Source organism: Pogonomyrmex barbatus, unplaced genomic scaffold, assembly GCF_055798465.1.
Source record: "Pogonomyrmex barbatus isolate J1 unplaced genomic scaffold, ASM5579846v1 scaffold4, whole genome shotgun sequence".
Lineage (NCBI taxonomy): Eukaryota > Metazoa > Arthropoda > Insecta > Hymenoptera > Formicidae > Pogonomyrmex > Pogonomyrmex barbatus.
The window spans coordinates 3,331,398-3,348,585 of NW_028297138.1; the positions used below are offsets into that span (position 1 = coordinate 3,331,398).

At 28.0% G+C, this 17,188-nt stretch overlaps 1 protein-coding gene and 1 long non-coding RNA gene across 7 annotated transcripts in view; both read right to left on the bottom strand.

Moving 5' to 3' along the window:
• The window catches only part of nbs (nibrin), a 48,409-nt gene extending 32,811 nt beyond the window's left edge, over nt 1-15,598 (bottom strand). For 3 of the 6 annotated variants that reach the window (XM_089081280.1, XM_089081283.1, XM_089081284.1), the window contains exons 1-8: nt 15,433-15,598; nt 14,635-14,768; nt 14,414-14,562; nt 14,073-14,235; nt 13,142-13,397; nt 12,311-12,451; nt 10,971-12,223; nt 9,562-9,651 (exon numbers count right to left, since the gene is read on the bottom strand). In XM_089081280.1, the coding sequence (XP_088937406.1) occupies nt 9,562-9,651; nt 10,971-12,223; nt 12,311-12,451; nt 13,142-13,397; nt 14,073-14,235; nt 14,414-14,562; nt 14,635-14,768; nt 15,433-15,457 (2,211 nt within the window). In that variant the 5' untranslated portion in view covers nt 15,458-15,598. Of the gene's footprint in view, nt 1-4,540; nt 4,765-9,561; nt 9,652-10,970; nt 12,224-12,310; nt 12,452-13,141; nt 13,398-14,072; nt 14,236-14,413; nt 14,563-14,634; nt 14,771-15,305 lie in introns of those variants that run through there. The other 3 variants (XM_089081282.1, XM_089081281.1, XM_089081285.1) reach the window with 3 other exon arrangements.
• Nucleotides 1,201-2,593, bottom strand: LOC148935676 (uncharacterized). Its single transcript, XR_016140263.1, has 2 exons — nt 1,891-2,593; nt 1,201-1,635 (listed from the first exon to the last, which is right to left on the bottom strand). It is a non-coding gene; the product is annotated as an uncharacterized LOC148935676 (long non-coding RNA).
• Nucleotides 15,599-17,188: the final 1,590 nt, after the last annotated feature.

Sequence of the window (17,188 nt, forward strand, 5' to 3'; positions counted from 1 at the left end):
AGCAAAATTGCGTGCGCTGAGTAGTTTTTACAGTAAATCAAATTAAAAGTGACGAATGAGTGCGCGTATGTGCGTAGTGGTCAGGGCCGGCGCACGTTCTTCAGGCCTAGGACTTAATCTTTGATGACTTCACGTATTGTATTATTTAAAATATAATACAAGTTAACAAAATAAGTATTTGTATTCATCCTTTACGTAACAATTCAATAAAAAAATTGTCTGATTTCGTAGCATTATAAAATAAAAATAAATGTAAATTATATGGTGTATGAACTGAGCATTCTATTATTTTAATTATTTTTTTATTGTCCTATGCGCAATTGCATGTAACAATAAAAAATACTGAATTTAATGAATATTTATTACGTGAGTACGTAATTACAAAAAGTAAAAAAATTGATTTTTTTTATAATAGTATCTAAATAATTCGTTAAATTCAATATATTTTTTTGTTATATGCAATTGTGCAGTAATTAAATTAATAGAATGCTCAGTTCATATACCATAGAGTATTTACATTTATTTTTATTTCAGGATAATGCTACGAAATCAGACAATTTTTTTATTAAATCGTTAAAGGATGAAAACAATACTTATTTTGTTAACTTTTATCATATTTTAAATAATATAGTACGTGAAGTCGTCAAAGATTAAGTATCAGATTGCGCCGGCCTGAGAAACGCGCGCCAGCCCTGACCGCTATGCACATACGCATGCTCATTCGTCACTTTTAATCTGATCCACTGTAAAAACTATTCGTCGCACGCAATTTTGCTAAAGGAAAAAGTTGTTTCTTTTAGCATAAAGAATCACGTAATGTACTCTAAATGCGGGAGTTTTGGAACACCCTGTATAACTACGGAGCCGATAACGGTTTTAACTGGCGTACACGGAATTACAGAGCCGGCGAGCGGCTATACTTGCGTAGACTTTCGCAACCGAAACACAAGAGATAAAATTTTACGTGGCGCGATAGACTGAAGACTTAAAGCCTGAGATTCTTTCTGAGCTGATTTTGCTGACCGTTTTAAGGTAAGAGAGCGAGTATCTTTCTTTTTCGGAGCAGTGTTCCGATAACGTGACTTTTCACCGAGCATGCGCTGTGATCACGTGTCATGTTCCAGCGCCGTTACTTCTGAGTGATCGCCGCGCATGGTATATCGGGTGTCGCAAATATTCTTACAATAGTGAAAACGCTGGTTTATTTATAACTTATTTATTTAAATTAAGAAAAAGCTTTTCTGATGTATAATTTATATTATGGTCCAATTTCTTTAATATTAAATCGATAAATAAATAATTGAATTATATAAGCCAAGCAGATAACGGAGGCTAATGATATATTTGAAATTATCTTACTATATACAATAACTCTAAACAATATTTCGTTAATCTAATAAACAATAAACATGACGAATTAAAAACATATCTCATTTCGACCTTAAATGCAGTCTTCTTCAGTGTTTAAGATGAGTTATTCACGCAACGAAATTCACAATCTATCAAATTGACGGTCGCCTTACAGTTGTCTAATTAATAAAAAAGTCATAGTTCTAACTGCTGTAGCAAAGTTCCGAGATGCATTCCATTTGAGCATTGTATATCTTCAGTAGGTGTGACCAGTATTAAAATGATCTGGATAATGTAAAGAAAATTATATCTAAGGTTAAACTTAAGGATGTGGATAAGAATCTAAGCAAGGGGTAGAATAATAATCAAGCCGTTAAAAAACTAATGGTGTATCCAATTATAAAAATCGTGTGTAATTATTGAAATAAGTTAAAATTAAAGAAAAAAAATGCAAATACATTTTGTATAAATTGTAAAATGTAAATTGTAAAATTTATGTAAATTGTAAAATATGAGGCTTGAAGTAAAGAGTGGTCATACCTGGTCAAGTGCAAATACAGGTTGAAACAGTTGTTAATAATGTGTGAGAGGTTGCAAGTTTCTCTTACGAGTGCGATAGAACATGTAGATCGAAATCCAAGATAATTAATTGAGAAGGAGGAGAGAAGAAAGGGAGAGAGTGGAAAAGAAAACAAGGAGGTGGGGGAATAGAGTAAGGGTAGGAAAGAAAGGGAAAATATGGAAAGGAGGTAATTAAAAACAAGGGAGAGACTTAAGAATAGGAGATACATCTCAATGTCGCTCTGTTTGTCGCTCTGTTTGTTTAAACTTTGTTCTTATTTTTTAAGGTGCGTCTATCTCACTGTGATGTAGTCTACAAAATTAATTGCAACGATTGTGAAGCTACTTATGTGAGTCAAACAAAAAGACAACTTAAGACAACGAGACTCCACGAACACAGAACAGATATCAACAAAAAAAGCGAGTCTCCATCTGTTGTTATGCACCGCATTTCTGAGAATCATACTTTCGATTGGGACAACGTTAAAATTTTGGATAATGAGTCTTGCTCCATGAAAAGACTTGTGTCAGAAATGTTGCACATCAAAAAACAAAAACAATGTTTAAACAAAGACTTAAACAGAGCGGCACTGATTTACTTTCTGAGATGTATCTCCTTATTCTTAATTCTCTCCCTTGTTCTTAATTGCCTCCTTTCCATATTTTCCCTTTCTTTCCTATCCTTACTCTATTCCTCCACCTTCTTGTTTTTTTTTCCCTTTCTTCCTTTCTTCACTCCTTTTCAACTAATCATCTTGGATTTCGGTCCACATGTTCTACTGCATTCCTAAGAGAAACTTGCAACCTCTCACACATTATTAACAACTGTAAAACGTCTCTATTTCTGTGTCGCTCGGTTTTGCAGGATAGCGTCGATCGGTTTTGTCAGGATTCGGTACGAGAAATAAATTATCGAGTCTTTTGATATTTCTATGTTTATATTTACAACGCTGACTGGCTGGGTTTATATTTACAATATTTACAGATTATCTCGCCGTTGATACGGCGAAAAGACGTGCGGTTTCCACGTATTGTATACGCTTGTTTTTGCTCGCGGTCGGTTCTCCGGATTTCGTCGCGTTCTTCGGTAGGCGCGGCGCGGGCGCGACGGTGCGCGGGGATCTCGGCCGGCGTGTTTTGACGGATCAGCTGTGAGTGTTGATATGACGGATCAGCTGTGTGCAAGGTTTATGACGGCTTGAATGCAGGAAGCTCCCTGCCTTTCGGTCGTCAAAGGAAGATGCGCACAAGGGCTTTCTCTGTGGAGCCCAGGTTGAGAAGCTCCTCAACCTGTGAGTTACTTGTGCGCTGGTGGATAGTTTTCGAGGAGCGATCGGCCAGAAGCTCCTGGCACGATAGGTAGCACCCTAGATCGCTTTCTTGGAGAGGATTCGGAATATCGAGAGCAGTGTCGGACTGGTCACTGTCTCGCTGGGAATCGGTCTCGTTTATCTCCCGGACTCGCTTAATATACCCGAGCCGGCCATCGGTCGGGTTTCGTCGGGAACGGGTCGGCCGGACTCGGGTCGGGGTAGTTTCCGGGGGATGTCTCGTCGGAATATCCGCGATAATTCGCCGAACGCGCTCGGGAATTCCGCGAGGATGTTCGGTGGTGCGGTCGGTAGCGGGGCCGGCGGTGGTGGCCTCTCCGTGTGTTTATGATTTCACGCGGTGCGCACGTGAAGCCGCGTGATCATCGCTTTTGCCGCGTCCGCTGTTCGACGGGCTTTTCTCGACGGTGGGATCGCGGACGGATCGCCGTGTCGGCGCCCCGACGGTTGATCGGTCGGGGACTTTCACTGTTATTAATTACTCGTAATTGAGGGGGGTGCGTCGGGTGTCGTTACAACTGTTTCAATCTGTATTTGCACCTGATCAGGTATGGCCTCTTTACTTCAAGCCTCATATTTTATAATTTACACAAATTTTACAATTTACATTTTACAATTTACACAAAATGTATTTGCATCTTTTTTCTTTAATTTTAACTTATTTCAATAATTACATACGATTTTTATAATTGAATACACCATTAGTTTTTTAATGGCTTGATTATTATTTTATTTTCCCTTGCTTAGATTCTTATCCACATCCTTAAGTTTAACCTTAGACATAATTTTCTTTACATTATCCGGATCATTTTAATACTGGTCACACCTACTGAAGATATATAATGCTCAAATGGAATGCATCTCAGAATAGCAGTTAGAAGAAATTTGGTACAGCAGTTAGAACTACGACTTTTTTATTAATTAGACAACTGTAAGGCGACCGCCAATTTTATAGATTGTGAATTTCGTTGCATGAATAACTCATCTTTTTAAACTGAAGAAGACCGCATTTAAGATCGAAACGAGGTATGTTTTTAATTCATCATGTTTATTGTTCGTTAGGTTAACGAAATATTGTTTAGAGTTATTGTATCTAATAGGATAATTTCAAATATATCATTAGCTTCCGTCATTTGGCTTGGCTTATATAACCCAATTATTTATTTACTATTTACTAATATACTAAATATATTTATTTAATATAATTATTTATTAATTATCGATTTATCATATCTTATATCGATTTATTATATTTATTATATCTTTTGAGCCTCTATTATAACTAATTATTTTTAATATTAGTCATAAATTTTTATATCATTTTATTTCGTTTTTTATTCTGCAAATAAAAAAATATACATAAATTATTTTACTTTTATTCAAAATCTAAATCATGAATTTCCTGTTTTAAGTACTTTTATGTTATATTTTTCTTTTTAATAAAGTTGTATAGTTGTATAGTTGCAAATCATGAAGCGAAGTCGTCCACTCTTAATACTCTTTCCGGTTTTATAACGGGTATCTAAATTAATAATAAAACTTGTGTTAATTATAAAATCATGTAATAAAATATTACAAATCTCATACATATAACATATTACATAATTTTATATTATAACATAAAGCCCTTCTTTGCCAAAATAATTATAGACACGATTATATATCATAACATTTCTTGCAATCTAATATTTCGAGTAAGGATAAGCAAAATATATTGTACTTTATGTTTAGTGTATTGAATTATCAATCGATATACTATGCTTTCTTTATTGACTGTCGCAGGATCATTATACGTTATTTTTCATATATTATTATTCTTTAATATATGTAATTTTCATGTGAGAATACATATTAAGAAATAAAGATGTTTTAAACAAATGCTTTTTGTTTGTATTTTCTATTTTCTACATATAATACTGCAAAAATACTTAAAAATAAAGATGTTCGCTAAGATGTATATGACAATAGATATTTATTTATTCTCTAATACAGATATCAGAGATGAGGAAGAATGAAGAAAGAATAGATAATGAAAAATTTACTGCTGGAAAGGAAAGTGAGTCAGAAAATTAAAAAAAAAAACTTTAAATTATATTATGTATAAAGATACATGTGATACATTAGAGGTATCAGAAATCTTTGAGAACAATAAAATCTCGAAGAAAATCTAAAATTATTAGAACTCAAGATGCCCTGAAAACAATTTCATACAGCAAGCGTTGCGATAAACATTTTATGAAATGAAGCAAAGACAATAGAGAACGCGTTAGAAAAGCCTAATAACAAAAAGCACTACGAAAAATGAATATAATTCTCTGAATGTAATATATGGGAGTTAATTAATAGAACAGATATAAGAATAATTTCTACGAAATGGGTTTTATAAAAATATTCAAAATGCAGAAATAAATAAATATAAGATTAGTTGCACGCGGATATGAACAAAATGGCGTTAATTATGTAGAAATTTATGGTCCTGTTGCGCAAATACAAACAATAAAAACATTTTTAGTAATAAATGTAAAGATGAGTTATCACATAAAAATGGATATGTAATAATAGCGTAAACATAAGGGAATTTATTGAAGATGATACATGTGGGACAATTTCCTAATATTCGAACAGAATAAAAATAAAGTATGTCATTTATTATTTATAGTTTACGTCATCAATTTATTAAAATAATGGTTTGCCTGGATAACTTTTAAATATCTATCCTTCATCACAAGTTTTGTCAATATATCTGCTGTATTTTTATTGACACGAATTTGACACAAATTAAACTTTTATTTTGAACATCTCTAAAAAATTAACATTTTATTTCAATATGCTTGCTTCCTTGATAGAGCATATATTTTCTTTACTCAGTACAGATGTACTTTGATTATCCTTAATATATATTCGTGTTATATCCGTTTGTATACCAATCACTATACATTTCCTTAATTAATCTATGTAAATGTATGTCTTCCTTGTAGCTTTAGAGAATTATATTGTGTTTTATATTGCGTTTCTCTTGCTAAAAGCGCATTTGTAGTTTTTCTTTCTTTTCTTTTTTTTTTTTGTTAAAAAAACCAACTAATACATGTATGTTTTTTAAACAAAACTTGCGATCATTTTGATTACCGGCCGTATATGCCTATAATTATATTCGTATATGCATATAACAGTTTTAATATTTTATAATCAGTCATAACAGTTTTAATATTTTTATAATTATTTGTTTTAAATAATAAATAACATGTTTTGCATTTTCAATGTTGCAGTTCAGAATTTAGATTATATCTATTTAAAACTCTAATTGTAAACGAAATATCGGATCTTGTATTTGTTAAGTTTATGGGACTATCTATTAATTCTTTATGTGATTTTTCTTTCATTTTTCTTTTTTTTTATCAGAAGTGTTTATCTCTATTTCTTTTGATAACTTTATATTTGAAATTAAAGGAGTAGACATAGATTTATATGAACCCATTCCAAATTATTTGTTTGTTTCAGTTATAAATTTCCTCTGTGACATTTTTATCAATCCTGTGTCTGTATCTTTTTCGATTTTCCAATATTTCGCTTACAAGTTTTAATTTTTTATTTTAAATAAATTATAACTTAAGAATAACTTAATTCTAATTTAAAAAAACTGGCGCGTAAAACTTCTATTGATTTTGAAGCTAAAAGTAAACTACTATTATTACATTATAATTATCAATATTGCCAATATAAATACAAGATGAAAAGTAGTGAAAAATTAAAATAAACTGAATATAATGCATCTAAAGTAGAATTTTATATTTATATTGACAATATTACACTTAGAATTAAGTTATTCTTAAGTTATAATTTATTTAAAATGAAAAATTAAAACTTGTAAGCGAAATATTGGGAAATTGAAAAAGATACAGATACAGGATTGATAAAAATGTCACAGGAAATTTATAACTGAAACAAACAAATGATTTGGAATGAGTCATATAAATCTATGTCTACTCCTTTAACTTTAAACATAAAGTTATCAAAAGAAATGGAAATAAACACTTATGATAAAAAAAAAGAAAAATAAAAAAAAAATCACATAAAGAATTAATAGATAGCCCCATAAACTTAGCAAATACAAGACCCGATATTTCGTTTACAATAAGAGTTTTAAATAGATATAATCTAAATCCTGAACTGCAACATTGAAAATGCAAAACAAATGTTATTTATTATTTAAAACAAATGGCTGATTATAAAATATTAAAAAAATGAGAAAACTGTTATATATGAATATAATTATATGCATATACGACCAGTAATCAAGATGCTCGTAAGTTTTGTTCAGAAAACGTACATGTATTAATTGGAAGTTTTTTTTTAGAAAACAAATAAGTTGATTAATAACAAAAAAAAAAGAAAAGAAACAAAAACTGCAAATGCCAGTTGCGCTTTTAGCAAGAGAAACAAAATATATAACTCTCTAAAGCTACAAGGAAGACATACATTTACATAGATTAATTAAGAAAATGTATAATGATTGATACAAAGAGATATAACACGAATATATATTAAGGATAATCAAAGTATAACTGTACTGAGTAAAGAAAATATGCTCTATTAAGGAAGCAAGCATATTGAAATAAAATGTTAATTTTTTAGAGATGCTCAAAATAAAAGTTTAATTTGTGTCAAATTTGTGTCAATAAAAATATAGCAGATATATTGACAAAACTTGTGATGAAGGATAGATATTTAAAAGTTGTATTTGTTGTATATATAGTAAATCATATATTCGGTTAATTTAAACACACACGACGCATGCACGCACACACACACACACACGCGCGCGCGCGCGCGTGTGTGTGTGAAGAAACTATCTCACTCGAAATATTACATTGCAAAAAATATGATGATATATAGCACATACATAATTATTTTGGAAATAAAAAATTTTATGTTATAAAATCAGTGATATAAATTATTGTAATCTGAATACTATGTTGTTTGCGTTCAAAACTCAATGTATTTTAGTTGACACAAAAATAGAATATTGATGATAAGTCAGTAACAATTAAGTAAGAGATCATTTGGTCCTTGGCGTCTAATAATCATTTTATTTTTGAATTACACACAAATTCAAGATAATTGCTTATATGTTATATCAATTACATGCTGTTGCTTTTAACGGACTTGAAATGTAGCAATTTATTCATTATTATGCTTTAATAGTAAAATTAGACACTTACTAAAATGATCATTTTTGCAATAATTTCTTATGAAGAGAAAGATATAATTAATTATCTATTATTAGTTAATCAATATAATTAATATAATTAATTTGATCATCGATTTATAAAAAAAAAAGATTTAGCTTTAACTGAACCACTACTTTTTAAATTTGTTAATAAAAATAATGATATATAATTAGTGATATAAGCCATTATGAATTTATATAAATTCAAAAATAAAGAAATTATAAGAGAAATCCTGTTTACCAAGTATTATCAATATTCTATTCGCATGTTAAACGTATATTCAATTTATACAATGCAGAATTTCTTAAATAAGAAAATGAATAAAATTATCTTAAAAATAAAATAAACTAATTTCATAAAATATATTGTAGACAAAGTTGCCTTGTTTTGATATATTTAATATGGTCAAATTATAATTTATGTGATCTTGAATATTTTTGTTAAAGTCAAGATCACTTTAAACTTTTTTAATAGAAACTATATTCTTTTTTCTTGTAGCTGATGCTAAGACATCTTCAAAATAGTATAATTAAATCCTTAAAAACTTTCCGACTTATAAGCTTTTAAAATTACGGTAACATTGCTTAAGATCACATGAAAATAAAGATCGCAATTCAATTCACATCTCTGTCTTTTTTCTATATACATATCTGTATATAAATCTTTTCTACTTTGGACAATAGTTTAATTGCAAGGTATGTTTGGTTTTTCTTAAATCTTAATGCTAATTAAACACGCTTACATATGTATTCACATATACAGATATATATTAAAAAATTTATGTTTAAATTACGCTTTACAAATTTTTATCTTCATGTGAATACTTCAAATAATATCACTTTGAATAATATATACTTTATATAATATCAACATTACAATAATTTAAAAGCTCAAAAATCAGAAAGTTTTTAACACAAGAGACTTTATTTATACTATTTTATAAAATAAAATTTTTATAAAAATCTCTTGTCAGTTACAAAGGTATGCAATAAAAAAATGTTAATATCCATTAAAAAAGATAATTATACATATCTCAGATATACTTTTTATAAAAAAAAAATATATCAAATATTATGTTACAAAATATTTACCTTTTTAAATTTTTTTCCGCAGGTTATATCTTTTCGTAATATCTCATTCGTAAATGTTTGATCCAAATATCTTTCACACCAATTATCTCCCTGTATATTATAGACATTAGATTTTTCAAAAATTAGTAGAAAAACGGTGCAATAGAAAAATAGGAAAAATTTAAAAAATATCAATTGCTTGTAACAGAGTAAATAGTTACCATATCGTGAAATTTAAAAAATGAAAGTTAGAAATTGTGAAAGTTAGAAATTGTATTTTGAGAAACTTTCAATGTCGATTAAGATAATTAATTTTCCAATGACAAATGACAAAGTCACCTGTAAAATTGATAGATAGAGAGTTTTAGGAATTATACAGAATATAACAGTTGACGTAGCTTAAGATGATGTTGAAGAAATGAGCAAACTCCAAAGAAAGTGTTCACATATATGCAAATCTATGCATATCTTAATATACATAGATATATTTATATATATACTCACACATACATTTCTGTATATAAATTTTCATGTCGACTTTTTATATCACATTAGGTATTTAAATGTAATTCTAAGAACTCGAATGTTACCATTCAATGTTAACATTCTACGAATGTTATTTCTTCATGTAATTCTGTCTTTCTAGTTTAGCAATAGTTTTGTAGGTATAACAGAATTGTTACACTTACATATTAATGCGACTTGACAATTCTGGATGCCATATTAAAATAACAAATGGATCTAAAATAGATCTAAATTAAAACGAATTTTCTCATTCTTGATTCATATGTTAAATACATGTTGTATGTATTAATGCATAAAGTTTAATTGTTGAAAAAGATTTTCAAAAAATTAATACAAAAATAAACCGATACAAAATTGATTCCTTTATTTATTTCGCTTAAGATGATGCTGAACAGATGAGCGAATTGCGACGGGAGCATTCACATATATTCATATCTATGCATACATAGATACATTTATATATACGTACGAACACTTATGTATACATACATTTCTGCATGCACATGAATCTAACCTCCTAAACTTCGTATAAATGATAGTGTACCAGCACTCAGATAGTACTCCTCTATTTATTTCTCCTATAAGCTTCCAAATCATGTTTTGGAGGTCTTAAAATATTCTTATACATTGAATAAATATGGATGAATAGATTCTGTTTGAACACACACTTAATATTATTTATATCAAGTCGTTATCTGCCATTGAAAAATTAATCATCCCATTCAATTGGCATTAAAATTTCTCAAAATAGATTTCATTTTAATTTTTAAATATCTCAATATAATTATCTTTATGTTACAAGCATTAAAATTCCTTAAATTTTTCCTATTTTTCTATTATATCATTTTTTCTTTGATTGAATATATTACAATAGTTATAGTATTAATAATTATAAGTTAACTTACAGTTTTTTTAAGTTTTCTTTTTCTATTATCCATTTTTTGTATTTTGTTTTCGTTTGTTCTTTTATCTTCCCAATTTTTTTTAGAATTGTAGATTGGATTTAATTTTTGTTTTTTCAATAAATTTTGCAATTTAAGACTAGAGCAATTCTTTTCTAATATATTAATCTCTTTTTCTTGCTTTACATAAATTTCACTGTCATTAATTTCTATTCTAGGTATGCTAATTTGCGAAATAATATATTTAGAGTTTTCCTGTCTTGCATTTGCAAATTTATCATTATTATCTTTTTCAATAATTATATTTTTTGGTTCAATAATAGTCTTCTCAAAAATTAAATTATTTTCTTCTTTTATAAGCATATTTTCAAATGTTAGCTTATTTTCTAATTCAACAATTTGTTGTTTCTTTTCTGTGGCAGTGTTTATAATATAATCTTTGATAAATTCAGAAGTCTCAGAAATAATTTGATCTTGTTTATTATTCTTACTAGAAAAAGTATTGTTTATATCTTTTTCTAAAATATAGCAATTGGGAATAATTTGAAATTGTTTATTAGCATTATTATCAGAAATATTTCTTTCTTCACTTTTACTAGAAAAATATATATTTTTTAAAATATCGTTGTTTTGATTTTTTGCTGTATTACTTCTGCTAGAGTTAAAAACATATCTTTGTTCATTTTCGTTAAAAAAATGGGCTTTTTTAAAAATATTCTCATTATTCTTTGAATTGCAAACTATGGTACTTATTTTGCATTTGATTTCTCTATTATCTTGCATATTCTTCATTTCAATATTGTTTTTACTTGAATTAAACATATACTTTTGTTCGTCTTCATTAAAAATATAGGCACTTTTCAAAATATTCCTTTCGATTTCGAAATCATAAGAAATTATTTTGTGTCTGATTTCTTCATTATCAATATTCTGTGTCACATTGTTCTTATTGACGTCAAAGATATATCTTTTGTAATTCTCAACAAAACTGTGAATTTTTTTCGAAAAATTCTCATTTTGAATCTCACAAGTATCAGGAATTATTTGTTTTTTAATTTGTTTTTTATTAATGTTAACATCTTGTGTATTTTCACTTATTATGATATCAGAGAGAGAAAATGTTTGAACCTTTAATTTTAAGAATGAGATGAAATCAAATTTTGGATTGCAATACATTTCCATAGTACAATATAAAACCGCAAGTGGAATTTCAGTGTCAGAAATCATTCTACGTTTGACAGCTTTCAGCTTATCACCTATAAAAATAATTTATGCTAGATATTATTCTATTTATTACTTTTAATTTCAATAAATAATTTAATAAATAATTTATAAATACTTACAAATGATCGAATAATCAGTTGTAACATCTTGTGTAAGTTGTAAAGAATCATTGATAGGCTGTTGTATAACAATAGCATTTTTTGCAATAAGATCTTGAGGAGTTAAAGGTCTTTTTGTAGGATACACACATGATTTACCACCTGAAATACATTTTCGATATAAATTTCAAATATATAAAAATTAATATAAACAAATGCTGTAATAATATAAAGTTATAAAAATTAAAAAGGATTTAAATAAAATTTTAATATAAAAGTATATATCAAGTACATATTTTGAAAATGTAAAATAAGCCACCTAACATGATCACTTTTAATGACTTTAACTTTAATTATAAAAAATTTTTAATTAAATATTGCATGATACTAAGGGGAACATATAGTATAGTAATTATTTTCACTATTTTGTTATTTTTATCACGATATAAAAATAATTTTGAGTTCTTTTTTAATGAAATAATCAGCAGTATTTGATGTTTGTTTCAATTTCAGAGGTAAATCTTACATGTTTTGTTTAAAAAACTCAAAATAATCTTTATACTTCGATAAAAAAAAAGGATAATGAAAAACTGATTATGGGACTATGTCCCTATTAATCACGTGCAATTTGCGTTTAAAAAATTTTTTCGTACAATGAACAGTTTATTTTAATAATTTTAAAATGGTCAAATTACACAACCTATTCTATATATATAAAAAATAAAAACTAAGTTAAACAATACAGCTATATTTATTTCTTTTAATTTTCTTTTTTCCCTAATATATTTATATATTATTATATTATTACGCAAAATTTTATTTACATGAATTAAAATAAAAGCTATTAACCACCTGCAGCAATAATTAATGGCGCGTATACAAAATATTGCTTTGCACAGAAATGCACAAATAACAAGCCTTTTAACAGCTTTCTACGTTTCTCATTTGGCAAAAACAAACGTGAATAAACTTTCAACCATTCTTCTTTTACTCTTGGCAGAAAATCTTCAATTTTTGGTAATTCTTTGGATTCCTTAACAGCTGTATTTACTGCTTCCCAATACGCAATTGTGACTATAGGTTTGGCTGAGGCCAATGCACAAGCTAACTGTAATATAAGATATATAGTAGAAATACAAATTAATATAGAAATGTCCTTTTTTCTAATCATTTATACATTCTTATTACACAGTTTTTTGTAATATTATCCTATGTTAAATATAAGATACAAAAGATGATATAAGATATAGAGTACAATATGATAAGATATAAAGTTATAAAATTGAAGAGTGATTATAAATATTTAAACATGATTATAACATTTGAAACTATTAAAGACATACTATAATAATCAATAATTCTTGATTAATAATTAGCAAATCTGTATGCAATTAATTGTAATATAAATTGTAATCATCTTATTAATTGTAATCAATTTTGTTTTTAATATAAATCACTTTTACAAAAATTATAAAAATTCTTTTACTGGTTACAAAAATTTACTAATATTTTTCTAATTGAAAAGTATAGAAAAAGTATATAAAATAAAATTAAAAATATTTAAATATTCATTGCTTATGATTTATCACATAAGTCAATTCCAGTTAGCAATATACGTTCAGTGTTTATATCTCTTACTTTCATGAAATTAAAGGAAAATAAGAATCTAGCTATTAGCTTAATCCATTCTGTGACAATAAATGTGTTAAAATGTTAATATTTAAAAATTTAAATTAAATCTAAATAAATTAAATAATTAAATATAAAATTATATATATCCTACTTTTGTGGTAAATAATGTGCTCTCAGCCACTGTCAAATGTGTACAAAAATTCTCCCAAGTTTCAGACAATTTTATTTTTAAATAATCTGCAATATGCTTTAATTTCTTCATTTCTTCTTCATCTAAATTGGACTTTGCAATCACAAATGAATAACATAATACTCTGCAATAAAAAATTTATTATATAAATTTATTAAAAAATAAAATTAAAATAATTTCATAAAAATAAAATAAAATTACATATTATCTAATAAACATTTTTTTGTAATTGTTTATTAAAAAAATTAATGTAAAAATAATGCAAGTGCATTTATACAAAAAACTAAATTACACAATCTTACACAAAAATAGATTCCTTTAGACCAAATTGTACTATATCACCATTCTTCAAAATAAACTCATCATTAGGAGGTAATTTTTTCTTTTCCTTATTCCTTGTAACAAACGTTCCATATTTAGATACATCACTGATAACACATTTATATTCTATCTAAAAAAGATATATATTTAATATAACAATTTTAAAATATATTAAATATATTAAAAATTAACGAAACTGTACCTTTGATTTTTCTGTTATTTCCATGGAAACTATTGAATGAAGTTTACTAACTGTGACATCTCCTTCCAATTTAATATCACTTTGTATTGTACCAAATGACTTTTTTTGATTTGGTAAAATATAAATACAAAGGTCTGAAAAAAATATATATGTAATTTTCAATTTCAATTCTGTAGAATTTATCATATATTAATTTAAAAATTAATAAAAAAATTATATTAATGATAATAATGATCTTTAAATCATACGTACTGCATGTACCTCCCCCCCACACACATACACACACACACACACACCATACATACCACACATATCACACACACATATCACATATACCACACACACATCACACATACCACACACATACACACACACACACACACACCAGACACACACACACCAGACACACACACACCAGACACACACACACACACACACCAGCACACACACACACACACACACACACACACACCAGCACACACACACACACACACACACACACACACACACACACACCAGACACACACACACCAGACACACACACACACACACACACCAGCACACACACACACACACACACACCAGCACACACACACACACACACACACACACACACACACACACACACACAAAGGTCCATATTCTCAATTTTCTTTTATCAATAAAAATACCTTTAAAAATTATTTATAAATCTTCTAGTTGGCTATAGTCATTTTTAGAGACATTTATCGATAGAAGAGAATTTAGAATACAGGGATTATAAATTTTAGATCTAAAATTTTATTATACTTTTGATACCTTCTCGCCCTTTAAAACACCACATGTTAAATTTAAGTTACATAAAAAAAAATGTGTAATATTTTAGTTTCATCACTTTCATAAAATGTTTTGTTTCAAAACAACTCTATTCAACTTCGATTACAGATGACTACAGATAAAGGCTGTTTTCCAACAAGATACAGATGATACAGTGGCTGTGTTCTAAAATTGATTGTCAACGCTGGCAGCACAGAATAAATAGATACAGTAGGTTCACTCTATGTCGGCGCCTTTGATCTGGAGGTCAATCATATAACTTTACGTGAAATTTTTCACTTTTCGTTTTTCATTTTTTACTTTCCATTTTTCAACCTTGATATTTCAACGTGAAACTTTTCACGTACAGCGATTATGTATATAGCTTGGATGCATGGAAAGTGAAATCATGAAATAGTAGTTTCATAGGTTTTATAGCTAATGAAAATTATTTTATTGATACAGTATTATATACATTTTTTAATAACCAATATGTACTGCGTACACTTAATCCTAACGCAGCCCTAATCTTCTCTAATTCCGAAACATATTTATTAAGTCCCTAGATTTCCGCCTTTCCGCCACCAAAGTACATCATCGTAAGTTCACGTGAAACTTTTCACTTTTCACGTTTCTGCCCTAGGGGAAAAATTATATGATCGACACGTAAGTTTTCCCCTAGAACGAATCAGTAAGAAGTGACGAGTCTCATGTGGATTTCATCATTTTGTGATCACGTTTTAATTTCGATGAAAGTATGAGATATTTAGCGTGAACTTTTCAGCTATCATAATTAAACGGTGAAAATCTAGTGTTTCTTAATCTACACGGCATATTAATTGGTAAAATGGTCGCAGTTTTTTGGGATTTAAATCTGGCAATAGAAGATTTTAATTTTAATTTTTATTGTGTAAGCATATTTTAAATACACTGTTCGTACCTGCGAATACATCGAAGAAAGCAAGAATCGAAAGCGATAGTCGCGATACAAATTCCGATTATCGAAGTATGCTCAGAGATGCGCGCAACGTTTCAAAATGAGTGCTTTCCATTTAGTAATTCAAGTCGACACAAGTCTAGTGATATCATCATTTGTGCTTTCCATTTGATTTGTGTCGCTATATGTCATTGACTCAAGTCGACTTTTGCTAACTCTGCTTTTGCGAAGAGTTACGGTGTGTGACATATAGTTTTACCAATATCAAAAAACAAACTTACCATTATTTAATCATATATGTATATATTCTGGTATTGATGGTAAGAAGTGAGGATAATAACTCACAAAAATTAAGAGATACGATTCATGTCAACGCTATTTCTTTTATATATACGGATTTATACAGATTTTTTTTATACGGTAATAATTACACGTAAGTAAGATGATCAATTTTATTTCAATAAGTTATAAATTGATAATCTAAAATTTCTTTTGCATATTAGATTATATAATGAATAAAACTGGAAATATGTTGATTAATAATTTTGTTGATTCTGAATATATACCGATATCAGATGTAAATATTTTACAAGAAAGAAATATAAATAAAGAAAGAGAGAAATTGATTTAATTTCTCATGAAGAATTTCAAAAAAAAAAGACAAGCTTGTATGGAACAAACAAACTATTTTTGCACTATTATCTGCTTATGAAGCTCATGATATTGAAACTGATACCAAAAAAAATAAAAAGTTTTGGCAATCAATTGCAGAAGATCTGAATGGATTATGTTTATTTGAAGTTCCAGTAAATATTTTATTAT